The 17,689-nt window shown below is 38.7% G+C and overlaps 1 protein-coding gene across 13 annotated transcripts in view; it reads right to left on the bottom strand.

Annotated features, from left to right (window-relative positions):
• Window positions 1–17,689, bottom strand: part of LOC115007836 (sodium- and chloride-dependent GABA transporter 2-like) — a 39,257-nt gene that overhangs the window by 11,184 nt on the left and 10,384 nt on the right. For 6 of the 13 annotated variants that reach the window (XM_029430846.1, XM_029430845.1, XM_029430843.1 and 3 more), the window contains 8 exons: window positions 14,193–14,305; window positions 13,940–14,077; window positions 13,671–13,773; window positions 10,682–10,782; window positions 9,835–10,005; window positions 8,087–8,233; window positions 7,624–7,763; window positions 374–552 (listed from right to left, as the gene is read on the bottom strand). In XM_029430846.1, coding sequence (XP_029286706.1) covers window positions 374–552; window positions 7,624–7,763; window positions 8,087–8,233; window positions 9,835–10,005; window positions 10,682–10,782; window positions 13,671–13,773; window positions 13,940–14,077; window positions 14,193–14,305 — 1,092 coding nt within the window. Of the gene's footprint in view, window positions 1–373; window positions 621–4,924; window positions 7,334–7,623; window positions 7,764–8,086; window positions 8,234–9,834; window positions 10,006–10,681; window positions 10,783–13,670; window positions 13,774–13,939; window positions 14,078–14,192; window positions 14,306–16,872; window positions 17,044–17,689 lie in introns of those variants that run through there. The other 7 variants (XM_029430851.1, XM_029430844.1, XM_029430853.1 and 4 more) reach the window with 7 other exon arrangements.

The following is a 17,689-nucleotide window of genomic DNA, read 5'->3' as shown; positions in this document are numbered from 1 at the left end:
TGAATACTAAAACCATACTGTCACAATATCAGGTTTTTACTAGATCATTATTGTTGCCAAAACAAATTGAAACATATCTCAACATGTATAGTAAATCAAATAAAAAGTATCACCTTTAACTTTGTTTATTGTGCGTTTTGTCTCTCGTTTTTATACATATATATATAATAATTCATTAATTAATTCCTTTTTTAATCAATATCGGTCTATCGCGACACAGGTAACCATAATTTCTTTATTTCTCTAATTTATAGACAACAATGAAATAGTTTTAAAAGTTTGTATGCAAGATCTGACATTATACTGCACTTTTTTAAAGTAGAGGTTGGGGTAGCAATGTTAAACTGAGAGAATAATAAACAGAAATACTCACCACCCCCATTCTTGTAGCACAGATATGGAAATCTCCACACATTTCCAAGTCCAATAATAGCACCAGCCACTGACAGAATGAACTCTCTTTTGCTTCCCCATTTGCCACGCTCCTTAGCTATTTGTGAAGGGGTCTTAGGAGGGAGATGACCTGGCCTGCCGAGAAAGTCTGCCATTCCGCTGAAGGAGAGATTATCTAATGAGATGAGTGGATCCTTGAGTTTCTGGATCGACTGGTTTGGGTTTGTCTGATGGAGATGAAAATGTAGCTGGATATTTAACAGAGTGCAAGGTATTGTATCCACAAGGGGGACCTCTAAATGTGAGCTAAAAGTTTGACACTTACAAGTTCTCATGCTCCTCAAGCGACAGAGAGGAGAGTGATATATTAGGTGTGACTGATTAAATACTTTTAACCCAAATTCTTTTTTTAAAACAGTCAAGAATACAGATTAGTATTCTCAAGTTTCAGTGTTAGTAATTTTATAATGATATGGTTTTGTATAATAAATCACACCAGGAGTTTTAGATAATTACCTATTCAGTGAAACTGTGTTTATTGCTTTTCAGTTGCTTCTCCTCTCTTACCTTGAGCTTAAAGTCCAAGAACCAAGTTGCCTTCTAGTACAGTACTTCTTATAGTGAACTCATATTTATATTATGTTCATTTAAAGAAGAACATTTACATGCATTACGATTTCAAGCTCAAAAGTTTGAAATCATATGGATAGCAGAGCTTGAGAGGAGGGAGACAGTGTTCATCAACACTGCTTTTGTATGTGAGTGTTGCACTTCACAATCACATACTTCTTAAACTATAAGACTCAAAGGGACAGATACATAAATCTTTATATGTACTTGATGTGGAAAACTTGTATTTCAGGTCAATGTCCACTAATTAAAAGAATAATTCAATGTCCGATATATAAATTCATTACAACATTAATCTGATTTGAGAAAACTTTAGTTGACTAATCGATTAAACATTAAAGTAATTTATCATGCAAAACTTGCAGAGAATTCTGTTCATGCTGTTAAACTGAATATCTTTAGGTTCTGGACTGACAAAACAAGGCATTTAAAGACATCACCTTAGACTTTGAGAAACTGGGGTGGACACATTTTCTGACATTTTATAGACCAACTCATTAATCAAGAAAATAATCGGCAGATTAATTGATAAAGAAAATATTCGTTAGCCCTAGTAAATAATGAAACATATACATATACACATAGCCTACACATCTTTGCATTGACACATGTACACACACACTAGGATCCATGGGGTTCCTTAAAAAGTCTTAAAAGGCATTGAATTCATTAATCTAAAAATAAGGCCTTAATTGGTATTAAAATGTTTTTGAATCAATCTTTCAAAAGTCTTTAAATGCTAAGACATGGGAAAGAGGATTGTATGAATCTTGTTTTTTCTGACATTGCAATTTAAAACGTCAAAATAATTGGTAACATTTTTTATCAAATAATTTACCGAATGCCTCTCGCATTAATGTCAAGCAAATCAGAATAGCCGAACCAACAACACACATATTTAGTTTGTTGTTTGCAGATGCACTGTCTGCAATGACATGGGGAAATATTTTATGTTACAATAAACAATTTGGGCAAAGCTTTCCCTAACCGTCAGTAATTTAATTTAGGTTATTGTAAAATTGGTCCTAAATTTATTTCAGAGAGCGATAAAAAAAGTTTAAATTTCACTTGCCTTAAACTGTAAGAACCCTGATACACAGACACACATGCAAAATAACTCAACTAAAAAATAAAACCAAGAGCACAGGACCACAGCAGTGTAGTCTAATCTGATGCTCAGTGGAAGTCTGTCCCAGAGCCGAGGAGCATGTACTACAAACCCTTTGTTTTTTAAATAAACCATGGGACTCTGGAACATCTACAAGGCCCTCATCTTATCTTAACCTTCAGACACCAAGGGCCTCCTCACATAAAGCATGCCAAGTGTGAAGGACTCTTGAGGCCTCTCAAAATGCCAAACCATGACAATACACACATTTCACATTCCTTTCATGTGTTCAGTTGCTTTTACCACAATACTATAGGAGTTTAAGTGCTAAATAGCATACCATTCATCATTATTGCTATGGCCAAGGCAAAACATGTTCCAACCTTTACTCGGGTATTCATTTAATCTGCAATAATCTACAGTATGAGATTATGTGACAAAATATTTGAAAAATCATCATCCAAGTGTTAAATATGTAATACAACCATGAAAATATATGATGAGTAGCTGTTTTTCAGATATTACTATGCTGTTTTCAGCGTAAATTACCTCTTTATAATTATGCTTTCAAATACTTCTCCTTATGTATATAAAGATGCTAATAACTATACTTGCCCATAGTATTTTAGCTCTTTATCAGTTGCCCTAAGCAAAAATACAGTTCTGCCATCCAACCTTTTCTGCTTCTCTATGATTATTTCTGTACAGCTCAGTATTTTAAATTCACAGCAGGGGGCACTTCAGATCTTTGGTCTTTCCTTTCAGTGCAGAGTGACTGCAGCCACTGTAGCTCGTCTGTTGCAGTGTGGGCTTTTCAGTTTTCAGCCCCTTTCACACATGCACTGCAACCCTGAAATGATCTAGACCAGTGGTTTGCTAACCTTTTTCATCGGACTGGAAGAGCACCCGCTCCCTATGTAGAATGGTTAATTCTAATGTAATGTAATGTTTCAGTTGATTATTGAAAACATGGTTATGAATTATATATATCCCTATCCTCATGGATCCCCCTAAATCAGGGGTTCTCAATGGAGGCGTCTTAAGTTTCAAGTTAAGTAATTGTGTCAGTAAATGCAGCTGTGTCTACTTGACATGCATGACTGGAGGGCCTTGTTGATATACTGCTGTTCCTTTTGAAACTTATTAACCCTAGATTCAAGGCTTAGAGCAGGGGTTCTCAACGGGGGCGGCAGTGCCCCCCAGGGGGTGTTCAGAGAACGTCGGGGAGCGCTGGAAGCAATATTTTAGAAAGGGGGGCGGTCACGTGTCTTTGGGGATCGTTTGTGTGTACGGCCCGTGAAGTAATTCATAAACACACAAAAAAAATCTACTCCAAAATAATTAATCCAAATCTAGTCAGATATAGAATAAAACCGGCGACTGACTGTTTTTCCTGGCCAAGGTCAGGGTCCTTGAACACAACACGAGCGGAATGTGTCATCACGTGGTCACGTCATGTCACAAAACTTCAATATTAAACTGTCATTGACATCAGTGAACGCAGCATGGCGAGTGTAACAAAGAGAAAGGTGGATGCGGAATGTTCCAGGAGAAATGGACGAACGATTATTTCTTTGTGAAAGTAAAAGGCCAGTGTTTGTGCAGACGCGCTTGCGGTCATGAAAAAGGCTCTCGAGCTGCTTTACAGCACAAAACATGGCAAACTGCACGAGCTGAAAGGACGAGTGCGTTTGGATAAAGATAACATTGTGTGTTTTTAGACTTTTATTTGTATTTTGCTGAGCGATAAAGTGCTGCTTAAAAAAAACAAAACAAGCGCCGCCATCCATCAACCGCCACTGCTCGAAAGCATTAATGCTATTCCAAGGATACACCATGAATAAAACTAATCTGAATTAATGTTAAAACACCAGCAGAACTAACATCTGAAAGAGCTAACTTCTGCATCACTGCTGCTGATTCAGGCTGTGGATAATGGATAGGGGGGTGCTGGCCCAAAAAAGGTTGAGAACCACTGCCCTAAATACTACACACTGGTCCTTTTAAGTTATCAGTGAAACAAGCTGAGCAAACGTTAGAAGCAGCTTCACAGGCAGTGTTCGGGGAAACACTGAATTCTAAAGTGAAACTTCTTTATTCAGTGCTCCCGGTAACAACCTCCTGAACAATGAACAATGAAGGAAGAATCTGACTGCAATGACAAACTCTCAGGTTCCCACGCTACTCCACGTCAGTGCAGTGACCCCCATTGGGGGTCACCAAAACTTCACATGGGTATTGAATATAATATGAATTATCAATAAAATATGTCACTTAATGTAAGTTAGGGATCGTCAATTTACTCAATAAAATAAAAGGGCTCCCTTAAGGTAAAAGGCTAGGAACCACTGCTCTAGTGGCAGGAAAGGACAGAGTATTGTGCGTTTAAGTTAAAATAATGATACATTATACAAATTATTTAATAGCTGGTAAATAAATGTAGTGACATTTTTTTTAACAATATTTTATATGTAGTAAAGTAGCAAGAAATGGGAGCAATTCGGTAAATGTACTCTTTACCTGTACTTTTTACCACTGTCAATCATAATATCATTTCAATTCCCTTTCAGTTTGTAACAGAGAAAAGTCATACAGTATAAACTCTTGTTCCTGTATTTAGAAGAGGAATAGGTTCACAAGACCAGGGAGACAGTTTAGGTTTGTTCAGGTTCTTCATGTACTCAGTGAAGGAAAAGTGATAGTAAACTACTTTGGTGTGTCTCATCAACAAAATGTCCTGTCCACAACAATACACAATAAAAACAATACACAATAAAAACGATGCAAAATTAATTCAAAATCCTGCAAAATATAGAATTTATTGATTTCTCATAGCATGGATAAAATTTGACAAAAAATAGTCTACATTGCTTATACAAAGTCCACATGAAAGTCACCTGCCAAAGTGCAATCTTTGTGATTTACTTGTGTTGGGAATTAAATCTTATATGTTAAAATAACAGGTGTCAAAAATAGACTATAAGACTAGAAGGAATATCAAAATACAGATCTAAAGGAGAGGCTCTAATATTAACTCTCCATATAAGCAGTTATAACATTAATTTGTACTTAAGGTGCAATATGGTTACAACATTTTAGACCTTTTCTTAAATTGTCATAACACAAATTATGTCTGAGCATATTGTTTCTTCAGCAGTTGTAGTGAATCATCTTAAATCTATACATTAAATGAGAATTGTACAAAATAATGAATGTAAAAAGAGGTGTAATAAGCTAATACTTATTAGTGTTTATTTATTCTTTTTTACATGTGTATTTAAGTTGTATAAGTTTAAAATGGCTGAAATAAACTAAACTAAACTTTCCTGTCAATACATCTTTGACCATGCCAAGAATTCAAAGTCAACATTTATAAAAACAACTACTGTGGGGTCCAATGTTTGACTACCAAAAATGGTGCATGTCTGAGGTATAGTTTAATATCTTGTGAGTACAACATTAAATCAAGACTTTTTCAAACACTGGTCAAATGATACATTTCCTGTGGGCAGAGCGGTGGGTTCCAGAAATATTTCCCCATTTTTAATATCATATTTGAAGTTTTTATTTGATGATAACTAACACAGAAACACTGCGTTCTGGGAATTTAATGATACTTAAGGGTTATGGCTTTTGGTTATAAACATTTCAACTTAATTTATGAAATTTGTTTTATGTCAGTTTGGTATGGTCAATTGCTCGAAGTACTACAGCTCCCATGAGCCTCAGCCGCCGTTGCTATGGAGAAGAAGCCATACCGAGGCCTGAATCAGAACTGTAAGTTCAGACTGCTTTGTTTTTACAATCAGGGTCGAAATGCACTGAGGCTGTTGAATTGATCCCAAAACTCAAAGGGAAGGTATTTAAATTCTTGGATGTATTAGTTATGCGCTGCAAGGTGTAATCTGTAATCATCTATCAAACATATTTAGCATTATGAATATTAGTTAGCTGGGGCTTTCGCAAACGTTTGTCGATGTTAGCGTAAAACGTTTACAGTTTGGCTAATGTTAACGCTCTGCTGCCAGATGTCGTGTGTTGCTGAGACAAACACATCAGAAGCATGTGTCTCCCCCAAAGTTAAGTTTCTCCTGATTTGAAATTTCTTTTACAAAAAATGCCATTTTAGTGTAATGTTCGGAAGATATGTGGCTTGTGATAAATGGGTCCAATATTTACTCTGGTGACTACAGGGTAAAAGAATCGGTCATAATCTGTGCTCATGTTCACGTCTCCTGTTGTAGTTAATGGACTCAGACCTGCCGCTAAAGGGGCGCTGCAGTGACAGAACCCATGTGAAACACATGCAGGAAACTGACTCTGAGTGCGTCGTCTCCTTTCTAAACCGTCTCTGGTAAAAGAAGCTATTTTGACTCTTTGTTGGCACCTATCATTTTGCATATTTAAAAAAAATAGGACTTTTACTTGTGGAACCCTTGAAACGCTTGGCATTAGTCTCACTCTCTTTACATTTAAACATGGCAGTGACCACCTAAGCAGAGCAATCATTCATCAAGAACTTAGGTGGCGAAAAACAGTATTACTCATAAATCTGTATTCATATTATTTTAAGGAGAATATCTGTACAATCGGCTAAATGAATCCACTCAAACATTTATCCATACGATAAACTGTGAATGAATACCCGTAAATAAAACCCATCATTCAGTGAGATGTGATGAGTGTGGTGGGCGACACAGCAAAGCAAAATGCAGACTGAGCTGTGAAGAAGTTTGTTTCTTTGTTGGTAACAAACTTTGGCTTATGGTCCCCACTGAATTCTAATGTAATAATTATATGCAGGTAAATGCATGTAACAACATTAAAATATATAATAACATATTGCTAATAGTCAGATAATAATATAATATATAAGGCAGACCATTTCAAACGTACGTGTGTAAATATATATATATATATATATATATATATATATATATATATATATATATATATATATATATATATAGATATATAGATATAGATATAGATATAGATCAAAAACATTGACCACATTGATTCCGTATAAAACCTTTTGCATTGTCTGAATATATCAGCTGCCACTGCCTTTGGCACCAGATTTTTTTTAATTTGTTTTTTGCCATTTTTCAGGGGGTGAGATTGCCTAAAATTCTGTGGCGGTAGTGCATGTTAGTAGGCAGTGATAACCAGGATTGGCATCTCCTGATCCTCTATGGCATACTGAAACATGAAAATGATGACGTAATCAGACACATTAAAGGATTGCTTTATATGAATATATATCTATTTTTTAACTCTGTCTTCTCAATATTGTATATATATTGTCTACAGTAGAAACATTTTTACAGGAAAACAAGACTCACTGCTTCTTGTGCAGGTTGCAGACCTGCTGGAAGTCTTCTGAATTTATTGCTCATCAGAATTTCTAAAAAATGCTTAGCTTGTAAAACCTGAAGTTTAAAGTAAAAATATCACATTTAAAACATTATCAAAAATGTTCAGTTTCTCACATTTGCATCTCCATCTCAGCTCCACCTTTGTATTCATTGGCAGCAGGAGTAAGAGTGTTGTTCGGGTTCAAAGGGCATTGCTCGGGTTGCTTTGCTGTGCTCTGCGTCTTGTTTTCAGGGCGGCAAAGCTGCCTGATGTTCTGTAGAAACAATCAGAAGTTCACATTAGACAAAATGATGACATGCAGTGCTGGGTTTGCCCAAACTAGTCAGCAGGAACACATAGAGAAAAGGAATAAACAACGCATGCAGCATTAAGTATTTCTACATTCATTTGTTACACAAAGTAACTTGGCAACTGTTTAACAAAAGGGGAAAAAGCCTTGAGCGTGACATATTGCAATCTTCTACATGATGTCCTGACTTTTCATTCTCATTTCATGTTTACAAGAACAAGCTGTCTGAACGACAGGATTATATCTGTTCACTGACGTCAACCAGTCAAATCTTATGATGTCCTGACCTGTTTGGGCCATACCATCATCTTGAGGTTTACAGTAATCGACCAGGAATTTGCACTCGTGCAGCTACTTGAAGCAGTCTGTTGCTGGATGATGTTGCATTGAGTTTTTGGCAAGAGCTGAGTCAGGTTTAGCTTTGCATTGGTCCACTGAAATGATCGGGAGGATGAGGTTTTTGACACTTTGTCAACATAGTCCTGTGTGAATTAGTGCTTTCAAAATGTATATTTGAGTATATTCATGAATCACTTAGTCCAACGACAACATTTTATCAATCGGCAACTATTGTGAAAATGTATTAATAGTTTGTATTTTTCGTTCCAGCCTCTCAAAAACCTTTGCTGCTATTCTTTGTCTCACATGACTGTAAATTGAATTCCTTAGTCGGACAAAACAAGCAATCTGAATAATTGTTTTGTTGAATAGTTGTGGGTATTTTTTACTTTAACAAACTATTGATTGAGAAAACAACACGCAATTTAACTGATAATGACAATAATTGTAAATGACGACAGACTTACTTGTCAAATAAAATGGTAGGAAAACAATAGAGCCTACATATATATAGAAGCCCAGCCTGTCTCCTGTAATTTATCTCACTTTCAGGCGTTTCAAGTTAAGTAATTGTGTCAGTAAATGCAGCTGTGTCTACTTGACATGCATGACTGGAGGGCCTTGTTGATATACTGCTGTTCCTTTTGAAACGTATTAACCATAAAAACTAGATTCAAGGCTTAGAGCAGGGGTTCTCAACAGTTCTCAACGGTTCTGGAAGCAATATTTTAGAAAGGGGGGCGTTCACGTGTCTTTGGGGGGGCGTTTGTGTGTACGGCCCGTGAAGTAATTCATAAACACACGAAAAAAATCTACTCCAAAAAAATGTATCCAAATCTAGTCAGATATAGAATAAAACCGGCGACTGATTGTTTTTCCTGGCGCTTCAGACTTGTTCCTTTGTGCTCGTTTATTGTTGGATCACTCAAGAGTGAAATTTGTTTCACATTTCTGAGGTTGCTGTTACAGTTACAGTTTGAATGTCTGGCCCTGATTGGCTGCAGTCTATGACACTGATTAAAGTTTGAATCTCAAACTTCTTACCGTTGCATTTGTTTAACACTCCTGAATAAAATGTCTTTGTTTGCTCCCTGGGTACATGGTGTATTAGGGCAATTGAGGGCGCTGGCCCAAAAAAGGTTGAGATCTACTGGCTTAGAGGGATGGTACATGCATGGTATTGGGAAAAGTATTTATTAATCAATTATTTTTATTAGTGTTCCATCAAAGTAGAGAAGACAACAATATCAAGTAACTTTTAAAGTATTGTTGAATCCTAATCTTGGCACAAGTTACCACACAATATTATCCCCTACTTCCTTGTTTTCAGACAAAGTCTAAGTCATTACGATAGACAAGAATTAAAGCAATAAAATGGGAAGTACACTTTCCAGAAGAAATCCAACTATTAGACATGGCACACACATGTCCATAGCAATGACTCCAGATTATGTAGATTTACATACAAATCATAAACTGATCTAATATTGTACTGATCACATTAGCCTGCAACTAAGGATTATTTTCGTTACTGATTCATTTCCTGATTAATTGTTGGTTCTATGAAATGTTTGAAATTAGTGAAAGATGCCCCTTTATCGTTTTTCTCTCAATGGACTGATTGTCTTAGCCCTAGATCACATCAGGATTTTAATCAAGTTTTTGTAATATTTATCTTTCTTTACTGAGTACATACCTGCCCTATGGTCCCTTTCATCCAAGAAACTTTAAAGATCATCCACAGAGGAACCAGGAGAACACAGAACAGTCCGAGGAACCAGCCCAAAGCATAAGCCCAGTTCGGGTAGATGTAGGTTTTGTTGAACTTGAGAGGCTTGTATTTCACCAATGAAAAGATGAAGGTACCCTGACAGGACATATTATTTTTATACAGTTTCAGTGTAATTCACACATTTCCAGTTCAGTGATGTACAGTTTATCAAACATTTTCTCCTTGAACATTGTTATGTTTATTACTAACACATTCCATTCCACTTCCCATAAATATAGCACACACATGAATCATTTACAGGTCTGTAGTGGGGTCTTTTCATTTACACTATATTTTCCAAAACTCAACCTTGTCCGCTTTTGTGTACTTTTGGTGCACATATTCCTTCCACCTAATTGCAGAAAAAAAAGGCTCTCCTGTACCTCTACATACAATACATAAAATTAAAATACTATTATGCCTACTCTAAATCAGTACACTTGCTTTTTCTAAGCTCAATAATATATTAACTGAATTAAGTAATTTAAAAAGTAGGAGCTCATTATCCTTAAAATTAAAAAATTAAAAAACAACCTTAAAACTAGGATCAATCTGCGCTGCACTTTTCTATGGGCTACAAACAACTCTTTCACAGCCCAGTGATGTGCCAACTCAAAACATCATTGAATTTGGTGTTAAAGACCAGAAAGAAGTTAGCCAAAACTACATTTTCCTTTGTTCTCACAGAAAAGACTTATTCACTTTGACATTCATATTATATACTATACGTCTTTTTAATATTGATAGGAATTAAAGAAACTATTTCACTCACCAGACAAATAGTCGGGGTAATGTAAAGCCAGCAATACTTCATTATTGGCCATGGACGATAACCCACCATGTCTTCAATGTTGTCATAGAGACGATCTGCACCTGGTAATCAAAAGGCAAATAAATACATTGTTTTAACTTCAAATCTGTAGATAAACAAACAAATGATGTGATGTAAATGTATGGGCTATGCTGATAACTCCTGTGCACTGACTCCAAACCTAACATGTACAGTATATCTCAAAAGTGAGTACACCCTTTAGATTTTTGCAAATATTCTGTTATATCCTTTCAGGGGATAACATTATCCTACTGAAACTTTGATATAACTTAAAGTAGTCAGTGTGCTGCTTGAATAACAGTATAGATTTATTGTCCTTTGAACATTACTCAGTACACAGCTGTTAATGTCTAAACAGCTGGCAACAAAAGTGAGTACACCCCATAGTGAACATGTCCTAATTGTGCCCAATGATGTTGTTTTCCCGCCCTGGTGTCATGTGACTCGTTAGTGTTACAAGGATTCAGGTGTAAATGATAAGCAGGGCTGTTAAATTTGGTGTTTTGGGCACAATTCTCTCTGAATGCTGGACAACATGGCACCTCATGGCAAGGAACTCTCTGAGCGGCTGAAAAAAAGGATTATTGCGCTTCACAAAGATGGCCTTGGCTATAAGAAGATTGCCAACACCATGAAAATGAGTTGCAGCACAGTGGCTAAGATCATACAGCGGTTTTCCAGGACAGGTTCCACTCGGAACAGGCCTCGCCAGGGTCGACCAAAGAAGTTGAGTCCACGTGCTCAGCGTCATATCCAGAGGTTGGTTTCCAAAAATAGACGTGCGAGTGCTTCCAGCATTGCTGCAGAGGTTGCAGAAGTGGGATGTCAGCCTGTCAGTGCCCAGACCATACGCCGCACACTGCATCAAATCGGTTTGTATGGCGGTCGCCCCAGACAGAAGCCCCTTCTGAAACCGATGCATAAGAAAGCCCGCAAACAGTTTGCTGAAGACAATGAATCCAAGAACATGAGTTACTGGAACCATGTCCTGTGGTCTGATGAGACCAAAATAAACCTGTTTGGGTCAGATGGTGTCCGGCGTCTGTGGCGGCACCCTGGTGAGGAGTACCAAGACAAATGTGTTTTGCCTACAGTCAAGCATGGTGGTGGCAGCATCATGGTCTGGGGCTGCATGAGTGCTGCCGGCACTGGGGAGCTGCATTTCATTGAGGGACACATGAATTCCAATATATACTGTGACATCCTGCAGCAGAGCATGATCCCCTCTCTTCGGAAACTGGGCCGTAGGGCAGTTTTCCAACATGATAATGACCCTAAACACACCTCCAAGATGACAACGGCCTTGCTGAAGAAGCTGAAGGTTAAGGTGATGGACTGGCCAAGTATGTCTCCAGACCTAAACCCAATTGAGCACATGTGGGGCATCCTCAAGAGGAAGGTGGAGGAGTGCAAGGTGTCCAACATCCGTGCGCTCCGTGATGTCGTCGTGGAGGAGTGGAAGAAGATTCCAGAAGCAACCTGTGCAGCTCTGGTGAATTCCATGCCCAGGAGGGTTAAAGCAGTGCTAGATAACAATGGTGGTCACACAAAATATTGACACTTTGGGCACAATTTAGACATGTTCACTATGGGGTGTACTCACTTTTGTTGCCAGCTGTTTAGACATTAACAGCTGTGTACTGAGTAATTTTCAAAGGACAATAAATCTATACTGTTATTCAAGCAGCACACTGACTACTTTAAGTTATATCAAAGTTTCAGTAGGATAATGTTATCCCCTGAAAGGATATAACAGAATATTTGCAAAAATCTAAAGGGTGTACTCACTTTTGAGATATACTGTATATAAATGGACAATGGTGGGATTTAAAAGTAACTATTGTGGGTGCTAGTGTTACAATTATAATATTATCCTACTATAGTTGACACCACTTTACCGTGTCAAATATTTTCTCATATTTACCCCAAACCTCTCTAAGCAGCATTTAAATCCCTGTTGACAAGGGGGCAGTGTGAAAGATGTGTTTTTCTAGAGAGAACTTATTGAGCTCTTTTACATCTTTTGTATTCATTCAAGAGTGCCAAACTCCCCTCCTCACGAGGATCAAATACCCATCAAGCTTACACAAGCTTAATTAGGAGTGAAGGCTGAATGTATAGACAACATAGGAATTTAATGGTGAACAAAATGTCTAAGTAACTGACAAAGTACCACAAAGGTATTAGGTTGAAGTCTTCAGCACCAGTCTTATGCACTTTTGGGATACCATTTATTATTCCTTATCTGCTGACAAAAACACAGATGCTGATATATCTGTGATATCAGGCCTGTTTTTCTGTTGCTGTTTACAAACATCCCTGATGTAACCAGACAAAGAATACCTTAGATTTATTTCTTGTGTTTGTCCTGTCTATTACTTTATTACTGAATTTTTAAATATTCAACTTCTGAGCTCACTCTTTTTCAAAAGGATGTTGATCTTAATTTTTGAAGGCCTAAAAAATGGTGAGAAAAAAACAACAACTGTGAATCTCATTTACAGTAGCTTACTTACTTCAAACCATGTAACATGACATTTTGATGTAATTTAGGCTCAGGTGTGTAATTGAACTAGACTAAGGGGTATTAACCCCTTAGTCTAATGCTCAACAGCTGAAGGTGCTGGCTTTCACGAACATCATCTAATTTCCCTCCAGCTATAGACAAAGTCAAAGCAAGTCAAAGCACATTGCTCTTTACCGGTTCGGTAAGCTGTGTGACTTCACTTCAGTTCAAAAACATGATTAACCACTGAAGGAATTTGCCTCAGAGAACACATACATGGTTTTCATCAAAGCATGTTATGACCAAACCTTACAAAACCTTTTAAAATATCTAATAACTTGGTAAAACATTATTTCAATAGGCTTAAAAACAAAAGCTGCATCAAGTAAATTTGATTAAGGCAGGATAACTTAAATCACTCACCATATATCCATCCGATTGCAATCGACTGACACATGGAAAGAAGGAGAAGATTGCTGCCACTACAAACGTAATGGTCAAAAAGTTGAAGGAAATATAAGCCTCCCTGCAGGAAGCCGGAGGGTTGAGTGTTACTGCACATGAAGCATTAAAACAACACAACAATTGTGCTTTGCATGAAATCTGTGTGCTACAGGTCCAGGGCAGATTGTATAGCCTGTTTTTATTCCACTTTTTTAAATTGTGAACACACCACAAATATGAGTTCTCACCTGTGTGACGAGAAGGAGGCCGAGAAAGAAGCAAACACAGCAGAGACAAAGCAGCAGCAATTCTCGACGGTAAGCTCTTCGAAACACGGTGGGGAACATGTCTGTCACGGAGGTCATCAGGCACTCCAGACTCACAAACTGCCGATAGACAGAACGGTGAGTAAACTGAGATACGTCAACACAAAAAAGTTGTTGCATGCAATCAACAAAGGTTAAATAATTAAACTAAATAGAGGATTTATAACTATCTCACCTGTGTATCTGCACCCAACAAGATGACCATGACAAAGAAACATATAGCCCATAACTGAGGGAAAGGCATCATGGCCACTGCACGTGGATAGGCAATAAATGCCAAACCAGGTCCTGTATTTGAGAACGTGCAGATGAAATGAGATTACTTTTAAGGGACAATATTCATCTTATCGTGTAATCATGTGAAAAATACACTCAGTTGCTACTCAGTCTTCAAGCCTCCACACATTATCTATTTCTGCATTTAAAATAGCCTAAATTATTTGATGTACAGATTTGATCGCTGCAGATTGTGGACCATTATTGACTTGACGGCATTATTTATTGTGATAGCAATTATTATATGTTCATGTACTTTTATGTTCTTCTGTAACTATGCAAAACATTCACTCCTCGACGAACTATACGATCTGAGACGAGAGGACCAGTATGCAGAGTGGGACTGACGAACTGTATGTGATCCAACAAACCGGTGAGATGTATTATTTCTAAATTTCTATGACAAGAGTGTGATTTTAAGATAAACGTAAATAACATGCCATGTCATCATATAAATAGAGTCAGGGTCTTTATTAAAGAGAATAAAAGTGAAAGTCAGGGACTTTGAAGAATTTGAAGTGATCAACTCACTGGCATTAACGTAAAACATAGTTTTCTCCTCTCACCTGTCTGCCCACTAAATTTGCTTGGGCGTGATTTGATTTTAGGCCTAGGTTTGAATCTCTCTTCCACCCCTACAGGGTTAAAGGTCACCAAATCGATTCCTATTATGTATAACGACTCCACTCCGGACACGCCTGGTAATCTCTTGTATGTCTATCAGTGGTGGGTTCCGTTTACACAATCAAAGCTGTTCATGCACGCTCCCCACTCGTTCCGAATCCTCACACCATCCTTTCTCAAATTCCTCCTGATGCTTCTCATTTCTCTGTTGTTGATTTATCAAATGCTTTTTTCAGCATTCCTGTTGATCCACAAAGTCAATTTTGGTTTGCGTTCTCCTTTGATGGAAAGCCATACACATTTACTCGGATGTGTCAGGGTTATTGTGAATCTCCTACTATTTACAACTCTGGGTTAAGAGACAGTCTTGCTTCTTTGCAACTGACTCCAGGCACTGCTCTCATTCAATATGTTGACGACATTATGATTGCATCTCCCTCTAAGGAACAGACTTTTACTTTTGCATTTGTCCGCAGAAGGCCATAAAGCCAGCCTGTCTAAACTTCAGTTCTCTCTGCCTACTGTCACCTTTTTAGGTCATGTCATTTCCAGAGAGGGGAAAACACTGTCTCCTAAAAGAATACAGGCTTTGCAGTCCATTCCAAAGCCTGTCACAAAGAAACACATGATGTCATTTCTGGACATGGCTTCCTACTGTAGATGTTTTATCCCTAACTACTCTCAAGTTGAGCAGCCACTTAGGGATATCACACACACTCCAGGCTCCACCGCTAACACAGTGCTAGTGTGGAATCCAGAGGCAGACAAATCATTTGTTAACATGAAAATGTTGTTGTTGTCTCCTCCCACTTTAGGGTTTTCTGATCCGAACAAACCTTTTGTGCAAGCAGTAGATGAAAAAGGAGGATGCATGGCGTCCGTCCTTCAGTCACATGGCTCACACCTACATATTTATGGCATATATTTCAGGACAATTAGATCCAGTTGCAGCAGGCCTTCCAACATGCCTCAACGTGCAATTACAGCAGCAGAAAAGGCTCTGATGGCCTCAAGGCACATAGTTGCCTATGCTCCACTAACTCTGCTCGTTCCTATCTTCGCTATCACACATGTTTATTCCTCACAATCTCTCACACGATTATTCGGCGGAATTAGAACTCCCCTGCACACCACGACCTGACGTCAGTGATGCGCCCCTACTCGATCCAGCTCTACGTAGATGGCTCTCCCTCTCGTGACTCTACTGGCAAAAATAGGGTTGGTTTCGCTGTCGTCACTTCAGTTGATGTGTTGTGTTCTGGTTCTCTTCCCCCTAACTATTCTGCCCAAGGTGCAGAACTTGTTGCCCTGACTGAAGCGTGCCGCTCTGCTGCAGGTCAGGCTGTGAACATTTACACCGACTCTCGTTATGTTTTCGGTGTTGTCCATGATTTTGGTGCGTTATGGAAACATAGGAAGTTTACTCAAATCTGATGGTAAGCCCATTCTGAATTCGAAATTGGTTGCTGCACTACTAGAGAGCATTTTATTGCCTTCCCGAATTGATGTTTGCAAATGTACTGCTCACACCCAGGGCATTGTGCATGTGCCGACGCCGCTGCTAAATTGGCTGCTATGAGATCAGATGTATATGGTTCACCATGTATGGTCACTCAGACCGGTCCCACCCAACTGCCCGCGCAGGTTTTCGTGTCTCTAAACGACATGCAAAAGCATGCCACGGACCGTGAAAAAGCTGTGTGGCGCTCCTGTGGTGCCACTTTCACTCAAGACACAGGTGTGTGGATGGGTCCCGAGGGTCTACCATGTCTCCCTAAACATTTTTCCCATTATGCTAAGTTGACAAAAGGGGGGATGCACTGCCACGCATGCACAATTTAAGTCCATTTGAGATTCTGTTTGCAGCTCCACCTTTCGTCAGTCTCGAAGCTCCTGGTCTTCCACCTCCCTCCACAGCGCTGTGTGAGGACACAATGTTGACATATTGTACTAACCTATCTTCTGCCCTTGCAAACATTCGATCACAGGTACAAGCTGGGCTCCCGCCGCCCGCTCAGAAACAACTGCACACCATCCAACCTGGAGACTACGTTCTGGTGAAAGACTTCAGACGGAAGCATCTAAACGGTGGCAAGGCCCATTCCAAGTCCTCCTAATCACCCAAACTGCCATCAAGGTCGCTGAGAGGGCCACCTGGGTACACGCCACTCACTGCAAGATCTGCAAACTACCTCCACAACGACCAACAGTCAACATCCCGAGCAAGTAAGAAGCAGACGACAACAAGTGACGTGCCAAGTCACCACCAACACCACACTCGCACCTATACACATGTACACATAATACAGTGATATGGAAAATAACGTGCTGTGCGGTTTGATTTGTTTCTGGTTCCTCGTCGGCGCTGTTTTTCCTGTGGGGCCTTATCGATATGACATTGAGAGCACAAGCTACAAAACATTAAGTTATATGATGCATTCGTAGATTTAGAATCAGATGTGTTCAAGGATGTGACCTCTTACAGGCACTCCTCGAATGTTTTGGTATAGCCTTCCTACTACACAATACACTTCATTTCCCCAGTTCCCCACTGACACCCGATACAACCAGACGGCTCCGATGACGAACCAAACAATTCCGATGGCTACGAATCCGACACTGAACTGTAAATATAACTGATATACATTATTAAGTACCCTCATGTTTCATTAACTTTTGCTTACAACCAATAGGAGGACTACCCTCCACAAAAACAGCTACTTTCTCATGACTAGTCATTGTGAAGTGCATATTAAAATCCTTTTATGAGTT

This window comes from Cottoperca gobio, chromosome 5 (genome assembly GCF_900634415.1).
Source record: "Cottoperca gobio chromosome 5, fCotGob3.1, whole genome shotgun sequence".
In the NCBI taxonomy this organism is placed as follows: domain Eukaryota; kingdom Metazoa; phylum Chordata; class Actinopteri; order Perciformes; family Bovichtidae; genus Cottoperca; species Cottoperca gobio.
Note: the sequence above shows the minus strand (reverse complement) of the source record. Positions and strands in the feature narration are given on the sequence as shown.